This window comes from Branchiostoma lanceolatum, chromosome 2 (genome assembly GCF_035083965.1).
Source record: "Branchiostoma lanceolatum isolate klBraLanc5 chromosome 2, klBraLanc5.hap2, whole genome shotgun sequence".
Lineage (NCBI taxonomy): Eukaryota > Metazoa > Chordata > Leptocardii > Amphioxiformes > Branchiostomatidae > Branchiostoma > Branchiostoma lanceolatum.
In genome coordinates this window covers 37,438,142-37,460,149 of record NC_089723.1, presented here as the reverse complement: position 1 = coordinate 37,460,149, position 22,008 = coordinate 37,438,142, and the positions used below count along the sequence as shown (strand labels likewise).

The following is a 22,008-nucleotide window of genomic DNA, read 5'->3' as shown; positions in this document are numbered from 1 at the left end:
GTATAACGCAAACTCCAGCTGTCCGGGGGTTTCTCTCCCCTCCTCTTGGGTTGCAAGGCGGTCACAGGGCGGCAAGCGGTCACAGGAGGCTAGATTGAATTCAGGCTAAGCAAAACTTAGTTAATAAAAAAACTTTACTGGCTGTCTTTAGAACTTGAATCTAAAATTCTATTGCTAACTTTAAAGATTTTGAACAAGGTTTTAACATTTTTCATTTTTAACTGTCAAGAGTGTTCTGCATACTTGCACAATAATGCCTTTACGTACACAAATTTCTAGGTACAGAGAAAAGTTTCACAGCTCCAATTTTGGGTGCACATAAGTGCCTCTGCAAACAGTATTCCAAGCCAGGAAATGTGTCGTTTCATTTCCCAGTATAAGCATTAAGGGATGTTTACCTGGCTGTATGACACATCCCTGTGCTATTTTCTCTTCATTTGCTCACACCTAGGAAACTGTAATGAACATAAATCACACAAAACAATGCAAACTGACGGCTGTCCAGCGAGCACACACGTCGACAAAAGGCACCTATACTTATGTGGGACATCCTGGATTCTTTGGGCATATCATACTGACCACGCGAGACCTCTACCCCAAACATGTATACGGTAAACACAGGTATAGCCCCCAAGGCAAACACTATTACTGACACGTTGGGCTGACAGGAATTAGGCGTGTATTACTATTAGGGCGGTGCTTTGACCTCAGTTAGGAGTCATGTCATAGGTAGGTTACGTTCCCAAGGTGAGTAAGGTTTGATATAAACATGACTCACATTTCAAGTTAGAGGGCTTCTATCCGGTTCATGTCATTAATACCACACTACTACTAGTACTAGTAGTAGTAGTACTTACATGGGCACAGCGAGGTTTGTTGTCTTTATTGGATTGTTTTACTTCTCAGATTTCAAGTTGGTAAGCAGTTTTATTTTTTTTTGGTTTTCAAGGTTTGTAGCAAGGTTTGTTGTCTTTATTGGATTGTTTTACTTCTCAGATTTCAAGTCGGTAAGCAGTTTTATTCTTTCGTTTTCAAGGTTTGTGTTGATGCCATTTGTCTCTGTCAAAAAGTTTTTAATCAGTACACCTTTCCATGTTGCCAAAACCATAACTTCCTGTCCACCTTGCCTTTAGCAGTTTTTTTCTTCAAAGTGATACTACTAAATACTAGGATCTGTTTGTATAGAGGAAGGAACCAGTGTCCACATGCATATGAAACCCTTCTGTCAGCAGGTATTGGAGTCTGTGCTATGGCTCCCTAACTCCCTAGATTACTCCCTTGTTTGTCAAATAGATTCTCAACCAGTATACTGTATACCATTTGATCAAGGATATTATATAATGTCCTTGGTTTGATGTTGCCAAAATTTTCTGTACTCCATGTTGCCTTGAGCAGTTTTTGTCTTCAAAGTAATAGAATCTGTTTTGTTGGAAGCCAGTGTCCACATGAAACCAGTCTGTCAGCAGGAATAGGAGTTGTGCCATGGCCCCCTAACTCCCTAGATTACTGCCCTGTTTGTGGAGACTTGTCCAAGCTGGATAAGGGAAACATGTGGCTACTGTAATTCCTGTTTCTTTCTCTGTAACTTTATGTTCACTGTTTTCGCGGACACCTCTGTACCGTGAACTATCATCACCGTGAAAAAATCCATTCTGTAAAAATTACTTGCCGCCACCCGTGAATTTAAAGTTCAGTGAAAATGTCTATTTTCCTCACTGTGAAATGTCTATTTTCCTCACTGTGAAATTTTGCTACCGTGAAGATAAAGTGAATTACAGTAAGGGAAACATGTGGCTGTGTTCTCCCAGCTGGCGTGAGGCTGGTGGTGTTGATCAGGGGAGGCTGATACACTATCAGGAGAAACAGCACATGTGACCCCCTCCACGGGTCAGACAACATGGGGCCAGGTGAGGGGAGGGATAAAAAAAGTTTTGTAGTCACTGTAGTCGGTAGACTTTTGTACCAGGTTTAGAGGTATAGGTAAGTCCCAATTTCTTCCAGTGTTGGTTGTATTATAAAGTTCAAACTTGTTGATAATCAAAGGTTAGAGATATGGTTGTCTAGTGTTATGCTGGTTCATTCGGCCTCCGGATATTTGGAGTAACAAAAGTAGTAACTTTATTGTTGTATTTAGTCAGTATAGAGTACAGTAGATTCTTTGGCCATGAATGGGGATTTAGGTTTTGTTTTGGGTCGCTTCTCAATATATGTCTTTACCTTTGACAAGAAGGTGCTGTTTGTGTGTCTGTCTGTGGACAGCATGATTCAAGAAGCTGTGGATAGGAGTCAGGAAAACAAAGGTCAAGTTTGACAATGGGCCTCCTAGCAACTGTCCACAGTACTGCAACAGAACTTCTGGTTTTGATGTCTTGTTTCCGGTCTGTGTAGGGAGTCCAGTAGTTGTACAGTAGTTGGATGTTTTTCCCATATGTTTGTGTGATCTTGCTTCAAATCAGTTTGTTTATGTTTGGTGCTTGGCATGTTGTTCCACCAGGTGACCATTCTGTTATGGAAAAGAAGTGCTCTCTTGTTACCTCTTGAGGGTTTCGAGGGTTTTTTGGTCACTCTCAGCCTTTCTCAGGCCATCTAGATCTCCACATGTAGAAGTTTTCACACTTATATGTAGACAGATACTAGAGATGAATCTGTTCTGAAGGCACATGAGTCAGCACGTGTGTTTGTTTGAACTCCAGTTGGCTGATCCACACTTCTGGTGAAACCTTTGTGCAGTTGTGCAGATGACACCGACCGGGGATTTCCCTTATAAGTTATATGGTCTAGACAGAAGTTCTCTGAGAGACACACCTCTTCCTTTCAACTCATGGATACAGACCACAGCTGAAGATGTTTTAAATTTTTTTATTTGAAGTTTCTGAAGATATCTCAGTTTCTTTTGCTACATGATGGCTACAAAGTAACTACTTTTTACAACTTAGTATTACAAGTGTTCATTGATTTTGGTCTGAGAGTTTTGAACAGTTCTTTTACTCAAGTTATTCAACCATTACCATATACTGTAACTTTTTGTTGGTTATGCATACCAGTTGTATTTAGTAATCATTTCAGTATTTCATTTCAAGAAGTTTTTTTAAACGTGAATTTCCTATCATTCTGTCTAAATCTTAAGTTGGGTTTGATAGGTACCCATAACCAGGGCTTTCTCCAGCGCCAAAAGTGTATTTTCGTGTCATGAACTTCATATTTTTGTCCCTCCACAGGGATGACTGGATCAAAATCTTGTCCGTTCTCACAAGCAAATTTACGTCCCTGGACATAGGGATGGGGCTTCCCCATAACAAATCTTTTCGTCCTTGTGAATGTAATATGCATGTCTACCTTGTACTAGCTATAGTGTGATTGAAGAAAGTATGGCTTGACTCCATCAGCATGGAATGAGCTCCATCAAGGATGATTAATAGAACTCATAACCTTCCACTCTAACCTGGCAGCCCGCCATCCATGTCTGAAATATTTCTCTAGTATTAGTTTTACATTTGATATACATCACCTGTCTAACTCATACTAACAGATTGGCTAGTCTCCAGATGGAGTCAGAATTATACAGTTTTTCTTCTGCTGTTTCCTTGCAGCAGACATATTTGTGGCAGGCCATTGTACTATTTTGTTGGGGTAACATTTTCAACCAGATATACATCACCTGTCTAACTCCTTCTGACAGATTGGCAAGGCTCCAGGTGGAGTCAGAATATTGCAGTTTTCCTTCTGCATTTTTCTTGTAACAGATATGGGATAGCCTGGGTACCATCCGATTATCATATAGAGACACCAACACTCCTTGCCCTATTTTTTCAGGACAGGGAGTCTAGGAACCCAGGTAGGGACACCTTGAGTCTAGGAACCCAGGTAGGAATCGGATGGCACCCTGGTTATGTTACAGTACTAGTGGAGTCACATTTGGCGTAGGCCGCCATATATTTTATCAAATTTGATGTGGTAAGATTTTCAAGCAGGCTATGACAGCACTGAGTTGACAATGATTTCAGAGAGCCTTTTCAGTAACAAGACAGCTGAATTTTGTTTGACTATCCCAAGAGTTCCTTCAGTTTGCGATGTTACATTTAGTTATAACGATCGTGCGATGAATGAGACTAAATTTGCCCTCATTGCAATCACCAGAAATCTGAAAATTGTAATCAGAAGGGAGTTCCTATCCAGGAAATAGATTGCAATACAGCTGCCAGTTATTATGCTTAGGTTTACTAATTAAGAATAATGATAGTAAGATTTGTATGAAAAAAGACAACAGAGTTTCTGTACATTCATTTATGACAGGCGTGATTTTTGATGTGAAGACATGTCGAGACCTGACCTTTAGCAAAGTTCACGCTGTCAAAGTTCATTTGCACAGCCTATCATCATGTTGCCCCATCATGTTTATGTAACTGTATGGCTCATTGCCTTTTATGAGCAGAGCCGACAATTAGGGGCCCATTTTACACCAAATTGCCAACAATAACACGCTCGTGTCAACAAGGTGCCACATGAGCAGGAATTCACACCCCTGCGGTGTCCCAAACCTGGTGCATCCCTGTGTGTTTAGCATGGGGATCAGTGTAAATAGTGGGGGACTCTTTCACACACCAGTAATGGTAAACAGTGGGCGGAGCACCCAGGTTTATTGTTGGGCTGTCCCCTGAAGGCACCCGGTGATGTATGGCACCATGTGAGAGAGGGTCTGCATGTAGCCTCCACCAGGCCCTCCTACAGGCATATAGATCCTAGAATTCGACAGAAAAAGGAATAATTAGCCAGTAGAATCAGTCCACGGTGAAGATCACATTCTGCCTGCGTAGGACCGCCTGCAAATGAATCCCTCCAACAGCCAAACTCCCCTGAATATTCTTCCAGCATAGCCGGCGCGTGGTTAGTCTGGTAGAGACTAGCCTGCATGCCCCTTTTCCGTAAGGTGTAGGCAGCCTATTTCGACTTCCCGTAATTTGTCGGGAAAGCTGACATCGTATTCACATGATTCGTAGCGAGGCAGCCAAATTTTGCGTATAGACCATCCTTGATTTTAGTGTAATACGTAAGGGGTTCTTCTAGATTCAGCGTAAACTGTTGTCGGGTTCCCTCCATGCGGACCCTCAAGTGACAGGTCACCTCCGTGCCATCGTAAATTTGACTGGGAGACACCAGGCTGTGCAGATGATGACACAATAGATGTATTACCGGTTAGGTGAAATCATCGCTCCGTAAATACTACACTGCTAAAGCTCTAAGTCCGTCAGTGAGGTCATGTAATTAAGCATCATTGCAGGTAAACAATTTGTTCTACAAGCATTTGTTTGCGAAAAGGATCAATGTTGTAGTTTTTGTACCGACATATGTTTTGTTTTCAGCTCCTCTTGCAGTGTAGTACATGGAATTGATGTGTTCATCGGAATTTATATGTATGTATAGCAATATCCAGTCCTTGTTACCTGAGTGGCATTACACTGTATCTACATAGAAAAGGGCAGTGTGTAGTTGGTTTTCAGGTGTGTGTATTATAAGAATTCTATTGTGTTGTTCTATTGTGTGTTTACGTTTCTTGCGCTGACCTACTTTTGAGTGTTATGATATGATCATCATGATAACTGTGACTGATCGTCCTTTTCTAACTACACCTTATCTTTCCCTTCCAGACCTATTCTTCGAATCCCACCTTTCACGCAAAGGGGAAGCATTTAATTGTTCCGACAACGGCGACGAAACAGCGCATAAATGCACATTCGCTGTTTGCAGATCATTTGGAACCGCTAGCTGCTAGCAAACTACAGTACACAGATCCCTGGTAGTTGTCATGAGAACTTGCTGACCCATAGGTGCTGGCGTGACACCTGTTTTGGATCTGTTGTGCAGGAAAGAGACCACTTGTATGCTTGGGTGACATGGACTGATTGAAGGCAGCAAGGAACAGCTATTCCTCTCTCCAACCCAAAGGAAGTGTTGCAGAGAACTTGTCAACACATATCAATATGCCCTCGCAACAATAAGCAAGATGTGCATGGGTGGAACCTCGGCAGTGGAAATATTGAAATTTTGCTGACGCTTCGGAGAATAACGGAAGCTGTTCACAGCCCAGCTGTAGTCTGCTTTTCCTACCATATATGGTCCTTCCTGCATTGCCAAGGTGGAGCCAGTGATAGCTATAATGTACCAGCCAACAACTAACAGAGACCAGAGTACCACAATGTCGAGGACACGACCGTTCAGAACTGTTTTGCTGATGCTGGTGTTGTTTCACCACGGACATGTCTACGCACAAATAACGGACACAAGGCCGCTATGGGTGACAGAAGGTACGTAGGTGTTGTGATAGCTATACTCTATACACTTTGAACAGCTGGGTATGCATAATGCTTTAGGCCATTCTCAAGTACAGGACAGAAATGTGTCGTGTCTTTTGTGATTTTTATCATCGCTTTTTGGCACGACACATTCACATAATTGATAAACAATAGGGTATGAAAACACTGCAATTTTTAGTCACAGTGTCCCTGATAAGTGTAGCACAGATACCTTGGTGATGCTATGTTCCCCCATTTTCACATTGCATCTTCAAGAGTTAATATGCTCTTATACTGTGATTTTTTTAATGCTAAACAGATGCTCGCTTGTGCTCTTAGTACTGGAAATCTTGAAATGTTTGCAATGGTTTTATTTTTACACTTTCACAATGTTCTCTTGCCGCACATTCATGACAGTGCTTGAATATACATTTTCAATGTAAATATAATACACTGTACATAGTCCATACTACTGTATTGTACAGTGCACTCAAAACACTGCGAAAACCTCCTTTCCCTTCTATCACAAAATTACAATTATAATGAAGTCCCTGTGAAAATGGATGAATTTGTAGCATTCGGAAACACCTTTGTGTACAATGATGGGGTGGGAGGGGGGCATGCTCAGGTTTTGTCTCCTTTTCAGACCCCTCTCCTCCTGTCTTTGTTGTGGGACAATCTCCCTCTAATCCCCGCTGATGGGAAAATCTGGCCGGAGCGTCATCGCTCAGGGGTGGAAGTACTGGGTGCATATGCGCTATTGTGAACCCAAAATTGGATCTGTGCACCTGATTTCTGACTGTAGACCAGGGCTGTCTCCAGCTTTGAATTTGTTTCCGTCAGGCTCATTGCTTTGGAGCCCATGTTGATAATTTTCGTTGTCATTTTAAAATGGAATAAACATTTTCATCAACTTCATGTCATGAAGTTCAGATTTCTGGACAGACTAGGTGAACTAGTTTTCCATCCCAGTAAGCAAAAAGCAGGACAGAGGAACTATGTCCTAGAGACAGTATTGTGGGTGCTTATGCAAGTGTGGTAGACCCAAAATTGTACTCTCCAAGCAGAGCTAGGGTTTCGGCTGGTTTTTAACGTGTTTTTAGGCGTTTTTGTCATGCCTTCTACTTTGTCATCGTTTTTGTTGTGTCGCAAACCCAAGCTCTGCAGGCACTGACCTCGGGGCGGGGCAAACCTATTTACTTCCATTGAAAAAAGGTGACAGTACTCCTCCCCGAGAACCATTAGATTATCATTAGCGGTAACAATTTTACTGCCCCGGATTATCACACATCCGGCAAGTGTAGAGCGGCATTCACCGGGCCGCGCCGGTCCCCCGCTGACTGCCCTATTCATGCGACAGGCTGGTGTCCACGATCCCACGCCGGCATGATCATTGATAGCATCATAACGTACATTTCCATTGGAAACCTCACAAGAAAAATACAATGAGGCATGAACAAGACATGTAAAATAAATATGTATTACGTATCAACTTGAACTGCATTACTAGTAATTATTATTATCATTATCTCAGGCATCGTTAAATGGATTATGAACGGGAACACGTGCATTGTTTACGTTACATGCGGTTACCAATGCCGGCGCTCGCTGTGTTCAGATTGGACGGAACCTTTCAACAACACCAGCGAAATTGGCGACGGAGTGCTACCAACAGAGACTAAAAAATCCCCACGACACCAGAGGATTGTACAAATTTTTGTGTGCTTTGTTCTTTGATGGTTTTTGGATGGTGTAAATGAAGTGCGGTCACGATAGGCAAGTCATTTGCTGACGGACATGAAGCGACTTTCCAACATGGCGTCCTGATTCGGTTTTGTATGTAACGTTATCTGTGGGTAGTAGTTTAGAGACTTTTTGAGATTCAACGATATCCTCCCACTACAGCATGACATTTCCGCAGTGGGGATTAAAATGAGAGAATCTATGGCTATTTCGGGCTGTACATCGTCTTCTGGTACGACGGCCCAAATGGCCTGGATCGTAGTTGAGTATCGTGGAGACTTTGTAAACTCCAGATGTCTTTGGTTGCACGTTGAGCTATTATTTTCATACGAAAGTAATTGCAGTTAGCCAAGGAGTAGGGGAAGCGTAAGAACATGGCATGAAAACATGGCCACGACCGATAGACCGAGGATTATGTCCATGGTGAGACTGGGCCAGAAGTTCTGTGGCGCGTGGGGAGGGAATCCCGTGCCTGGCCGGGCACGCTTCGCACTAACTTGTGAAACGCTTGTTATGTGTTGGAGTGATTAGGTTTATTAGGCATTGAAGCTTCCGTCTGCCTGCAGAGCTTGGGTTTGCGACACAACAAAAACGATGACAAAGTAGAAGGCATGACAAAAACGCCTAAAAACACGTTAAAAACCAGCCGAAACCCTAGCTCTGCTTGGAGAGTACCAAAATTGGAGATGTGCACCTAATTTCTGACTGTGGGTAGCCTACTAGGTGCTCCTACTGAGTCCTGGAGCAAGTTGTCTACATCCTCCATGCATCAGCAGTTGATGCCTGAGGATGATTGATTGATTGACTGGTGCACTGGTAGTCTGGTACACCTAGACACTTGTTTAGTGTTACTTGGGTAAAGGTACTATTGTACACTTATAGATAGACAATATATTCTTGACATTTGAGTATCAGGGAAAAATTAAAATAAAACCATTTTTGTTCGGAATTTTGAAGTTATAGAATTTAGAGTTGAAACCACTTATTTTTTCTTTATGTTGGTGCACCAGTACAAGTGTACCTACATTATAATACCTACATTATTGCATTCCCAAAGATGAATTTTGGGCAATAATGCCAATAATGCCAATAATGGGATATTACCTCGGTAACATTCACTGATCTGTTTTATTGATTTATAAATTACATGACCCAGTTTTCTAGAAATGACACTGTAGTTACATATAAATGAAGCCTACTTCTCAATAAAAGCTGCCTATATTTCTCGTTAATTCGATGATCTAGAATATTGAATAAGGTCGAATAAGGGACCAATCAGCATCTTCTGAAAGGCTGTAGTCAATTTAGCAATAACTCGATTTGCTAGAAAATAAATGGATGTTCCCAAAATGTGATCAAGCTAAAATCCATCTGGAGATCAATAATGCCTGTTCCGTATGCCCCATCGTGTTATCATGTTTAACTTCCATGGTCCGTGCCTAATTGTCCCCCCTGGAATATCCTTAATTGTACTCTCAGTCCAGATATGGGAAAGGTTGATACAAAAGAAAGACATACAGTAAACCTAAGAGTATAACCAACCAATGAGCTTTACAATTTACATGCAACAAACCCATTCAAATAATGGCACCATTGCTGTAAATAAAGGTTAGGCCACACCAATTTAATTTCTTAGTTAACAGATTTTCTTTTAAATTTTAGCAAAAAAAAAATCATGAAAACAGAAGGCTGGGGTGAAAACTTGCACCTGACCCTGTTCACTCCCTGAAATTGTGTGCGCCAAAGTACAAACTTTCCTCTGATATATTTTTGGGCCTTTGTGTTTCTACATCTTTCTCTCTTTATTTGTTCACCTCTCTCCTAGCAGATTTATCAATCGGGCTGGATTTGTTGTGGGTCTTTTGTAGCCTTTGCTGCATTTCTATGTCTCTCTGGTGGTACATGTTTTCCTTTGTAAGTAGCCACATCTGCTTGGAGATAAGTCGTTTGTGAATAGGAGGCTGAATGCACACTTTCGCGCAGCAGGAGTTTGAGAAAATTCCTGGACACTGCTGTGGCCACAATATGGCCGACCCAGGAAAGGAATCTTTTTAAAGGACTATTTATGTTTAGCCATAAGTATGGCTAAACATATTGTTTTCTCTCATGTTTCTTCTCCTGTCAAATCTTCAAATCGATTCATCTCTGTAATTTTTTGACCAAATGACCTGAAATTTGGTACAGAGGTAATGTAGGCAAAAACCAATGTACGTTCTTTTCCTTTTTTTGATATTGACCTTGAAAGTGATTTTATTGAGGTTTTTATGCTATTTTTAGCATATCTTGGCCTCCTGCGCCCTGGTATTTCAACCGAATGACCTGAAATTTGCTGTATTTGTGGCTTGAACAAATATTTAAAGGACTACATTCCCATTTTTGGCATACATATATTCAAAACGATTTATTTTGGGCTTTCTTGACAATATTTGCCACTTCTGTCACTTTCAATACTACATATGACCTACAGGTCGTTGACCCCGAGTGCCTTGCACCTGGCCAAGCTGGAAGTTTGCTTACGAGGAGGAAAGACCGGACATAAACATTTAACGTGATTATCGGGAAAACACCATGTTCCCTTAAACTCAGTGGTTAAATTGCAGTTTAGGAAATTTTATAACAGAAAACAAGTTAAATCAATGATTTTGTGAATGTTTATTCTAGCATTAGTTATTCCAGATATTTTCAAACTCCAAATTCTTCAACACAACACGGGAGATCGTTTCTCCTCAGACTGGCGCGACACTCCTGTCAAAATTGATTGATGATCTCTCTCTGCCGCCGACTTCATACATGATCAAAGGCGGGTGGTAGGCGGTGCGCGGGGAAACGTAAACATATAATGTAGCGAAGTGTTGCACAAGGAATTCTCACGCTGAGGGGTACATGAAATAATGCTTACAAAATAGACCTCTATGAATCGGGCTACATTCAGCAATGGTAGACGGATTCGGGGCATGCCGCGCAACAGGCGTTTTGGTCCGGCACGTTGTCGCAGCGGTGCGTCGCCGCTACGCGATCGAAAGCACGCCGCTGTCTGTCTCGGACCAACACGCGTCTCCCGTGATGTGTAGCGTCCACCACCAGGCCTTCCTACATGTCCTACGTACGGGCGTATGGCCAGTAGAGTCAGTCCCCGGTAAGGTCAATGATTCGCCCCTTTGCGCTAGCTTGTAACGTTAAATGAATGTACCCTCTGGTGGCCAAACTTCACTGACAAACTTTCTCCCTATTATCATCATGAGCTTGCGTTAGTCTGGTACTAGTGACTATTATGTGCCGGGAATGTTTATCTATCGCACGCCTTGGAAGGAAGTTCAGCCATGATAAATGGTCGGCCGTTGCGAAAATTTGGAATCCCATGCTGTTGATTTTCGTGATTGAATCTGTAAGAAAATATATTTTCATGTCGTTCATGTTTTTGGGACGGACGCCGGGACGGGGTGGATTTTTTCTATCATTTTCGTCCCGTTAGTAATGCAAATCGAATCGTGTTGCACAAGAGGCAAAACACTAAAAACGTGGGTCTTGTGGAGTGTTTTGGAGTGGGAAAATGCCGGATATTAGCGGTGCCGAACAGTGTACATCGTCGCGCGCGGGTGACGCTCCGTCAAAACAAATCCGCTGGTGGTCTAGCGCGGCCACCGAAAATAGGCAGAAACACACAGGAGGACTTAGCACCTTCGTTTATGAGGGCAATTGTGAAAATCTTTTGTTACAAATTGTTCGAACATTGAAACATTTGGATAGATGGTTTGAAACTGTTCTAAATAAAGAGATTTTTGTGTAGTTACGTTCGAAATGTTTCCAACGTATGTGAAATAAGTTCAAACATGTTATAAGTTTCAATTCTAATTGTTTGAACACTTTAGAACTATTGTGACTTAGACATTCTTTTAATCAAAATAGTTCAAACATATTACAAATATTATACTAAAACCCTCTCGGTGACTTTGAATTGACTCAAATATGTTGTTTTTGGTCATTTCCTTCGTCTCCTGTCAAATCTTCATATGTATACTATGGAAAACTTCATTCTTCCCTGGGGTTGATCTTTTTTAATTCAATTTTGAACTGGGTTGATTATGCGCAAGAGTGTAATTTTCAGCGGATATTTTTCGACTGGTTTACATGGAAATGGCACGGAATATCCCATTCTTGCAAGGGGAGGATTCTTTAATTATTTTTCAATTTTGAGCTGGAATGATTATGAAAAAGTCCATTTTTTAGCAGAAGTGTATTTGTTAATCAATTAGTGGATATGGTTGTGGACTGGTCCGTATTGTGTTGAGGTGCTACTGGAAGACTCAATTTTGGACTGGGGTGATTCATTTTTTTAGTGCAAGTATTTTAGAATGGTCCATTGTTATTTTGGGAGAGTCCATTTTTTGCATGGCGAGGAGTATGGCTAAACATGCTGTATTTGCTCGCAAATGTTGCCTTTCTAGTATTATTCTGTGTCTCTTTTGTTGTACATGTGTATATGGGGATGGCTATGGTGATGAGTTTTTGTAGGCTGGAATCCATCTTGATAATAGCTGCCAAGTCTTTTTCATTCCTCTCTGCAAATAGATCTAGAGAGAGAGAAGAAAAAAGAGCTATAATAGGGATGGATACCAGGCAAATAATTTTGTCTTTCAGTATGTGATACTGATATGCATGTACGCTTAGGTCTACCTTGAAAATGTTTCAGATGGAAAGTCTATGAATTGAAGAAGTTACGAAATGTTCACTTATGATATTTGTGTACAAGTTTAACTTACATTTGTAATATTATCATTTGTCAACAACAATGTCTGCATCTGATAACAATAATAGGTGTAATAGACTTCATTGGTGTTTTTCTGATAAATAGAACACATTTCTTACACATTTTAGCAAAATGTTTTAGTGCAAAAATGATTTAATGGTAAGAGAAACCCAATCAGCAGGGGGAAATGGACCTCATCAACATGAAACCTGCAATTTCTGCCTGGCCCAGAGGTCTGCGGAGAGAGGCCTAATTATGAGACCGAGGTCACCGGGTCGTAGCTAATTCCACTTCAGAAGAAGGCTGCATAAAGCCCGCTTTCTTCCCTCAGGGAAACCGAAAGGGGAAAGTCGTGCTGTAGTGTTGGCTGACGCACAATTCGCCTCCCACAACGTCCACCCCACCCACCACCTCTCCCAACAACTTCCTCAAACGGCTATTTTTGGATACGGAGAATACTGTTCCTTGTTTGCAGTGTAGACAAAATACGGTATGCGCGAGGTTTCGTGAAAAGCATGACATTTTCCCTAGAGCTCCCGGTAGTCAAAGCCGGTGGCAAAGCCTTTCAAAGGGGGCTCCCATCTAAATAGCAAAGGAGGCAGCAGCCAAGATTGTTTGATGGTTGCTGGGGTAACCTAAAAAAAGAAGAAAACAGTTATTGAGTTAACAACTACTTTATTTGGAGAGGTGCCCAACATACATGTGCGTAGAGGAATTTGAACCAGTTCTTCGGGAAAACAGTTATTCAAGCAACTGGATAGAATTTGGAAATGGTCAGACGTTTCAGGTAGCATCCACTGTCTTTCATGAGTGACTGAAAGAATGCTAACAGAAATATTTCCAAATTCTATCCAGTTGCTTGAGTAACTGTTATCTTATGTATCCTCATTAATTCCTACTACCTAACCTTCATCGACGTATCAAAGTTCTCCTTTTGGTTTCAAACTCATGTATGTTCTCTATGTAATAGATTGCTGTTCACTATCCTCATGTATCAATGTACTTCTTTCACTTTTGAAGTCTGTCATAGTTCCTGTTCTTTTTCTGTAACATACTGTGTCTCCTTTTCCTTTTGGCGAAGCAAACAACGGGTGACTTTTTTCAGCATAGCTTTTCTCTATTGTTCTCTAAGTAAATAATCCTGTTGATCAAATCAGGTCTGATGGTTTAAAAAGAACAACATGAGTCATGATCTATAAATGTTCTAGCAGGACCTAAGGATAGCCGGTCACTTGAAGGCTAGCTCACCAGTATCCTTCCTGAGGAAAAGGCATTAAATTTGAGGGACTAGCAAGGTTGGCTTGCTATTTTGGATCAGGGCTGTCACCAGCATTAAATTTTTTCTGTCCCACTCATTGTTTAGGAACCCATGTTAATTTTCATTGTTGTAATGTTTTAAGCTGACGTATATACATTTTCATATATTTTGTGTTACAAAGTTCAGGTTTTTGAATGGACGTGGTTAAATTTTTTCCATCCCAACAAGCAAATTTCCCAGCATTTTGAGCCCTGGGATGGTACTGTTGCCAGTGTTTGTCTAGGTAACATGTTTTATGGAATGTTTTCTCAAGACAACCTCTGTTCCAGGCCGTTAACTGCTAAATGTAAGATCACGTGATTGAATTTTTTCCGTCCCAACAAGCCAATTTCCCATTATTTCGAGCCCTGGATTGGTAGTGTCGCCAGTATTTGTCCAGATAACATGTTTTAGTGGAATTTTTTCTAAAACATGTTCCAGGCCGCTGACTGCTTTGTAAGATGACGTACCACATTAGAACTTTTTAAAGAAAAATGTTATGACCAATTTGAGATCTAGGGCATATCCTGGGTAGATGGTATCAGTCCTGTAGCCTAAACTAAACATATGGCAAGATTTGTTTTGTTAAGGAGCCAGAAAAACACATGAGCTTCTAGCTAAGAGCAGTCAGCCAAACAGTTTGTCAGAACTGCTAACGATGACTGACTTGGTACTTGGCAGGACTGGAGGTTCATGGTAACAGAAGACAAGTGGTTACATGTGATTGGTTAGCTTCTTATCAGTCAGGTACAGTCAAAACTGCCCAAGAAGACCACTTTGGGCATCGATAAAAGCTGGTCTTTGTAGACAAGTGGTTCCTAGACAGGATTCAATGTGCTTGTGTCAATGGGGAAATTATCCAAGAAGTGGTCACAATGGCCAGGTGGTCCTTATGTAGAGGTGGTCACTTGTACAGGCCTACAGGTTTGACTGTACTAGTGTAGAGCCATAGCTGTTCATTGAACACATTTTACACAGGATAACTATTCAGGGATGGATATGCAAAGTGAATAAAACCACACTACAGAATCTGGTGTGAACCATTATTCCCTTTAATTGTAATAAAGATAATGGACTGTGAATATTTTGTATGATGTAATTTGGGTGGGAATGTAAAAGACCTCTTTGATAAAAGAGAGCTGAATCCTTTCCCGTTGCCCAGCTCACACACAAAAAGACTCATTGTACCAGGAAACACGCCTTGGTATTCAGGACCAGAGGATTATTCCTTTGACAGTGAATGACCCACCACCTGTATGAATGCTCCCCTAATCCCTAGCCTCTCCCTGCTATTGTTCCTCTTTAATACCCGGATTATAGCAGTTTGTTTCCCTGCCAACTGATTCAAGCATTATGGCACTGTGAGCAGTTCAGTATGTGTCCAGAATCCATAATGTTCAGTTTGACCTGTGTATTTTGGACCAGTCTTCAATATAGCCTGGCTGCCAGACTGTTTCCAAGGCCTACACAGGCCAGTTCCTAGGCTTCAGGGCCAAAACATGCCCCCAAGGAAATGCCAGGTACTTGAAGCTGGTGTGTTATGCCAAAGGGCAGTTATATCACCTACATACAGATACAGAATTGTTTCAGCTACGAACTTGAATAACACTGGGAAGACCTCCTTTCCCTCCTTCTGCAAAATTAAGTCCCTACAAAAATAAATAAATTCACAGTAGTAAGCTCGGCCATTTATTGAGGAAAAGTCAGATTACCTGCTCTTTACAACTTCCTAAGAAGTTTTGAATATACCTGAGGAAGTCTGTCAGGATGATGTCTGACAGATACATGTCTTGATAGACTTCCTTAGGTGTATTCAAAACTTCTTCGGAAGTTGTAAAGATCTGACTGTTCCTCAATGTCTCTGACAGGTTCATGTGTTGCATGCAAAACTTGCTGCATCAGGGACATTGGACAGGGGAATTATGGGTTCTAGGTAGAAAGGTGATGTCGTTTCCTGTTCACGGATGTCATTTCCTGTTCACCTGGCTACTTGGAAAAGCATAACTTCAGGTAGAGCTGACTTCCTTAGAAATGGACTACAGACAATTTGCTTTGTCATGTTTTGCCGAGACATATTGGTGTACCGAGACTACCGACCATTAGTTATGAAGAAAAATTGCATACTGTAGGTTTTACTAAGATTTACAGTCGTAAAGTCAACTCTAAAGATGTTATACAAATCTAAACAAAAGTGCCTAGTTGTTGAAGCAAAAGAGGAAGGCCCAACGTTCATTCCTACACTCGCTAAAAAAATATATATATATTTTTTAGGGTATGTAGGAGCCCTGGTAGTAATAGGATGGCACCCAGGCTATCATGTCAGACATGGCCTGTTGATAATGTATACAGTAAATGGGGCAGAAAATGAAGATGGACTCACCACCACAGGGGGTCACCACAAGCTCTTGTAAACCAACCACCAAAATTTGCTACTGTGTTACATCCTGGTATTACAGTGACGCAAGGTGTTTAGTATGGTTCAGTAGGGCATGGAATGTTTTGTTTTTCTCTCAACTGTGAATTGCCTAATTTAAAGGTACACAAATGTACAAAATGTATTTACATCTAGAACTTGGTGACTTGACATGTTGAAATTTGGCTGGCTGGTTGAATATACTCTTTTACCTAGCATTTACATCTAGATCTAGAAGTTAAGCTGGCTGGTTAAAAATTCTCGTGAACAGTTACTGTACATGCAAAGTGCAGTGATGGATTGCATTGTTAGTGTGCAATCTAGATTTGAAATTTTTCATCTTAATTATGACACCTTAGGGACTCATTTGCTCCTCCTACAATATCCAACAGATATTTCGGGAGGCGAAATCCGTATGATACAAGGCATCCAGAATTAGTCAGATAGGAAAAAGTAACAATTTAGCCTCCCAACATCATGTTTGGAGCTTAGCTTTCAGTAGTGATGATTATTGAAAGATTTTCTCCTTTCATTTTGACTTGGTCAATGGTCAAGTATTGTATGACCAACCTGACTACAAATTCAAAATGTGTTCATTCATTTCAAGAAAAAAAAGCTTTTATGAGACACTTGAACGTATTTTCTTTTATTTTGCTGACATGATAAAAACCAGGCTGGAGTCAAAATGACTCACTATCCACAGACACATGCATGTCCAGGGTGTGTACTTGGCACCTTGTCAGGGAGATGGATCTTACTCATGTGTCCTCATCAGTTTACAAGCTACAGTCTCCAGATGTGAAGACAAGAACTTGTATGTGGGCAGCACCCTAACTGAAAACACTTGTTTCTTTGGGGATGATTGGTGAACACTTAGATTATAGATAAGGGTGTACCCTTGACTCAAGCCAAGTCGAGGCAATGTAAACACTGCAGAATGTTGTCTTGACATATTTGCCAATGCAAGTTGTATTGCAATTTGCATTAGCCATTAGGTACATGTATTGCAGATTGAGAAAACCATTGTCGGGTTAGCCCGGACGCCATCCTACTAGTTTAGCTTTTGTCCAACTGGCTGGGATGGCACATAGGCTATTGCTGGAGGGCCTGTTCTGCTAAAAAGAACATTGAGAAAAGAAAAGGGGATCAGGACAAAATCAGTACTTTTGTAGGACATAGGATCTTAGACCACATAGTGAGTAGACATCTGTGTCTGATTACTGATCAATAAAGGCAGGAGCCCACGTGCTCCTACATCCAGTCTTGACCAGACGACGAGAGTGTGCACATCTATCCTTTCCTACACTGGTGGACAGCGGTGTGTTGCCGCTTTCGAGCGGCCGAACCCGCGCTAAGACGCCATCCTAAAGCCTTGGCCCGCTACCATGCCTCCTGTATCGCCCGGTGATGAGACCATCGGCTCCCCGAGAGACCGTCGCCCGTGCTGCGTTGCCCGACTGCCACGTCGACCGCCTACCCCAGCCTGCCGCCTTGCCTAGCCGTTCGTTTAGATGTAGTCTGCCCGCCTACCGCCGCATCGCACCGCCAACAGACCCAGCTGGACCGTCCAACATGCCCGCATGTTGTCCTCTAACCCATCCGGCCAGCCAACCACGCCTGCCATGTCCCAGCCATCTCTGCCTGCCGTCGCTGAAGCCAGAGCCGCCGGTCGCCACGTGTGCAGACCAGACCTCGGACCGTAGAAGCCTCGCTGAGCCTCGCGCCGCCGATCGTCGACTGACGACCCCATGGCCCAGCATGAGAACCCCGCTACGCCATATCGCCGAAGCTTGCCGCTAAGACTCCGCTGTTCATGACAACATCTGAACTTTGCGACCTGACGTGACCCGTGCGATCCTCACTGCGGACTTTTAAAGAAATTCTCCTTTGTTCCAGGAAGACCACTGAACTTTTGCCGCGTAAAATAAGACCTACGAACTTTTGTGGTTCTGAATAAGGTACCGTACACGAATTGTATGTAACAGTTAGGTGTTGACCTGGTCCATTTTCGTACGCCTACGGGTAACGATTACGCCTTATCAAACCTTTCTTGTTTTATACGTTGATGTTGAAATTGTATGTGCTTGCCTAGTTAGATAGGACGACTGCCTGCGGGCCAAATCTACCTACTAGAAGTACTTTTTGGTTGTTGCCTGGAGACCACGATGTAGCTTCCTGGTCTCGGATCAATCTGCCCTGCTTGGGAATTATTACTGTGCTATGTAATATCTAAAAATACAATGTTCTCCATCTGTTTGTGCTTCAACGATTTTCTCTGCAGTAGTCCGTCAACTTATGTCATTACCAGCTTGTCGCTAGAACTGCAATACCAAGCACTTGTCAAAATAGTAACACGCTGGGACCTGCTGTTTTCCCACCATTTTCTCAACTATTTGTCGATGTCACAGACACTAGGACACCAGTAACGACTTGATACATCCTGTTTTTGTAACTTTATTGAATTTGTGTAACAGACGACGGGGACGTCGTCTACCCCCCGGCGGTGAGGGGTGTAGGACATAGGATCTTAGACCACATAGTGAGTAGACATCTGTGTCTGATTACTGATCAATAAAGGCAGGAGCCCACGTACTCCTACATCCAGTCTTGACCAGACGACGAGAGTGTGCACATCTATCCTTTCCTACACTTTTCCGACTTGGCCAAGTCTTTTTGTCTCCGGCTGAGTTGGTAAATGGCCAAAGTGACTGATATCCAAAGAAGAGTAGTGGTGGCCCGGTGTGCCTACTCGAGCCTTAGCGAAAGCCATATTGCATTATATATAACTGACGAAAAAGCGCAATGCTTCGTTCTCAGTCTGAGGTCAGCTGGAAGGAAAGGAAAGAAAGACCATACATGCAATACAAACACAGCAACATGTGGCTTTGGCGTTTTCTTGACAGTGATAAATTGGTAAATGTTTCTTCTAGTTGTTAGTCCTCCCCCTGAAACAACCCAAATACAGATGTGTCCCCAAAACTGTGGTTTTCATGTGGTGCGTATGAGGTAACCTGGGTGCCATCCTAGTAGGTTTTCCACTGTTCCCTCGCTCTTAAGTTAGTTTAGACCCTTGTAGTGCCTACAAATGTACTGGCACATACGTTTCCTTGCTGTTTCAGTAGCAGGGCATATTTCTACAGGGAGATGTTGCTTGCTCTTCCCCTTTATGTACTAGTAGTAAGCTCATAAGAGGGATTATGGGATCCAGAGAAAAGTAAGTAGGTAGGCACCCAGGTTACAGGCGAGGGGCATTCAAAAATTTCACTCAGATGCTGATGGTACCTTCTGCACAAGTCCTCAAAAGTTACCGATTAATGCGCAGACTTCCATCACAATATGTTTTTCTTAGCTGTGTCAAAAACAAATCGTTCAAAAATCGTTCAGTCAGACTCAGAGCTGCGAAAGTGGCCACCTCTACATAAGGACCGCCTGGCCAATGTGTCCACTTTTTAGTAGTTCCTTACATAATTTTTCCCATTGACACATAAGAGTCCTGTCTATAGTGACCACCTGTCCACATAGACCAGATTTCATCAGTCCCCTCATGAGTGGTCTTCTTAGGCAGGTTTGACTGTACAGCCATGTGTAAATGCCGACATGTGTTGTAGACACAACATGTGACCCTTGCTCATTGTACAAATAACCGGTGCAGGGCTTTAAAAGGCTTATGGTGTTTTGAATTCCACTGGAAAAGAACTAATGATGTTGTTGGGAATGAACCCTAAGGCAAATTGCTCCTTGAAGCGTGCAGATTTTTAATACTGCAAAGCTGTTTTCCTGGCTTAAGTCTGATGGAGATAAGACACACCTGTACAAGTCTACAGCCTGGATTTGTTGCCACTAATTGTACATTTGAGCAAATATTCGTCTCTGTATAGGCTGGGCTTAAACTTGCCTAAGCGCCTTGAAACTTATAACAGGTACTGAATACTTTGCTTACATCGGATATCACGCACAGGAGTATAGCAATACTGTAAATTCATTTATTTTTGCAAGGACTTAATTTCTCGATAGAATAGAAGAGAAAAGAAGATTTCAAAGTGTTTTCAAGTCACGATTGACACAATTCTTTGGCCGAATAATAATACATGTGTACATGTACGTTGGAAATGCATATTTGTGGTGGGATGAATTCACAGTGAAGAGGTCACCATGAAAATAAAACCACTGCAAACATCTCAAGATTTACAGTAGTAATGCAATGAATCACCTTCTCCCATCTGACTTAAGTTAAACCAATTGTTCTTTTCCCATGAATTTCGTTGAGCAATCGGTCAAATATTTGGTCTCTTAGTGGTTGCACACTTAAGTGGAAATGGGATGTGAAAGTCTTTTATGTGGCTAGTGCCAACTTTTTAAAACGATTTAGACAATGTCTGCCAAGCCCGAGCTTATGAGTTGCTTGCTTGATAGATTAGTAAGACTCTGCATCTTTTTCTGTGCCGATGTTTGAAAAAAGTATTGGAACCAGTAACAGAATTTTAAAATAAGAATACATTCATCTGTATCGAAAATTAATTTCTTAAAAGTTTTTCAAATACATGCATATTGTTCCTAAGTGGTCACTGCCTCTAGTGGAAAAATTTGGGTTGTGTTGCCCGCGAGTTCCTTATCGAATAAAATCATCATCATCATCATCATCATGAAAGGGGATGTAAAGTCTAGTGCCAACTTTTGAAACGATTTAGATAAAGTCTACCAAGCCTGGTTCCCGGTTCCAACCATAGAAATTTGTTGAGCGATATGTCAAATATTTGTTCGCTCCTCCAGTGAAATTCTTTTATGTGGCTAGTACCAACTTTTTAAAACAATTTAGACAATGTCTGCCAAGCCTGAGAGGAACTTCCCTGTTCCGACACTTGACCTTGCCTGTAAAGGTCACAGCGTGTGTCCATATAAGGTGATAATGAGATTATAGTGTGGAGGTTACATCATACTTGGTTTCCTCTGGTTGTTTCTGGTTAATTCAATTTCCTCTCACTTAAGCACGTGCTTGCCTCAATGTCAGCTGAATTTTTTATCTCTGAATCAATGAAAACACCATTAGCTTCCTGCCATTGTGGTGGGTACTTTTGCTTTTAAGATCCCAAGGGTACAATATATTGTCAGTATGCCTGAGTACTTGCACATAGACACTTTGCGGAGTGTTTCAGCCTGACGTTTTGCACCATGACCGAGTTTGAGTATGAAAGAAAACATTTTAATGATGATGGCAGGAGTGTTTTAGCACTGCTTTTGGGACAACCCTCTTATAGTCCTACCAATTCAGTCATGGTGGTGGTTATTGTGCAAATATGATCATAACAAATATGGTGCCATTTTAAAGGAAAATTTACAAGCTTTCCAGTGATGTATAACTATTAGTTAGATATAACAGATACAAGTAATGCTAATCAATAGGAATTAACAGACTTATGAATATATTATGATTGCGGGAAATTTCAGCATAGTGCTCAACCCATGAATGTACAATGATCATAGAAAACGGGGTACCATTGTAGTCAAGTCAAAGGGCAAT

General features: G+C 41.7%; 1 protein-coding gene across 3 annotated transcripts in view; it reads left to right on the top strand.

Annotated features, from left to right (window-relative positions):
* LOC136428932 (semaphorin-1A-like) overlaps window positions 1–22,008 on the top strand; it is a 43,439-nt gene that overhangs the window by 3,043 nt on the left and 18,388 nt on the right. For 2 of the 3 annotated variants that reach the window (XM_066418766.1, XM_066418764.1), the window contains exon 2: window positions 5,646–6,302. In XM_066418766.1, coding sequence (XP_066274863.1) covers window positions 6,155–6,302 — 148 coding nt within the window. In that variant the 5' untranslated portion in view covers window positions 5,646–6,154. Of the gene's footprint in view, window positions 1–5,119; window positions 5,279–5,645; window positions 6,303–22,008 lie in introns of those variants that run through there. The other variant, XM_066418765.1, reaches the window with a different exon arrangement.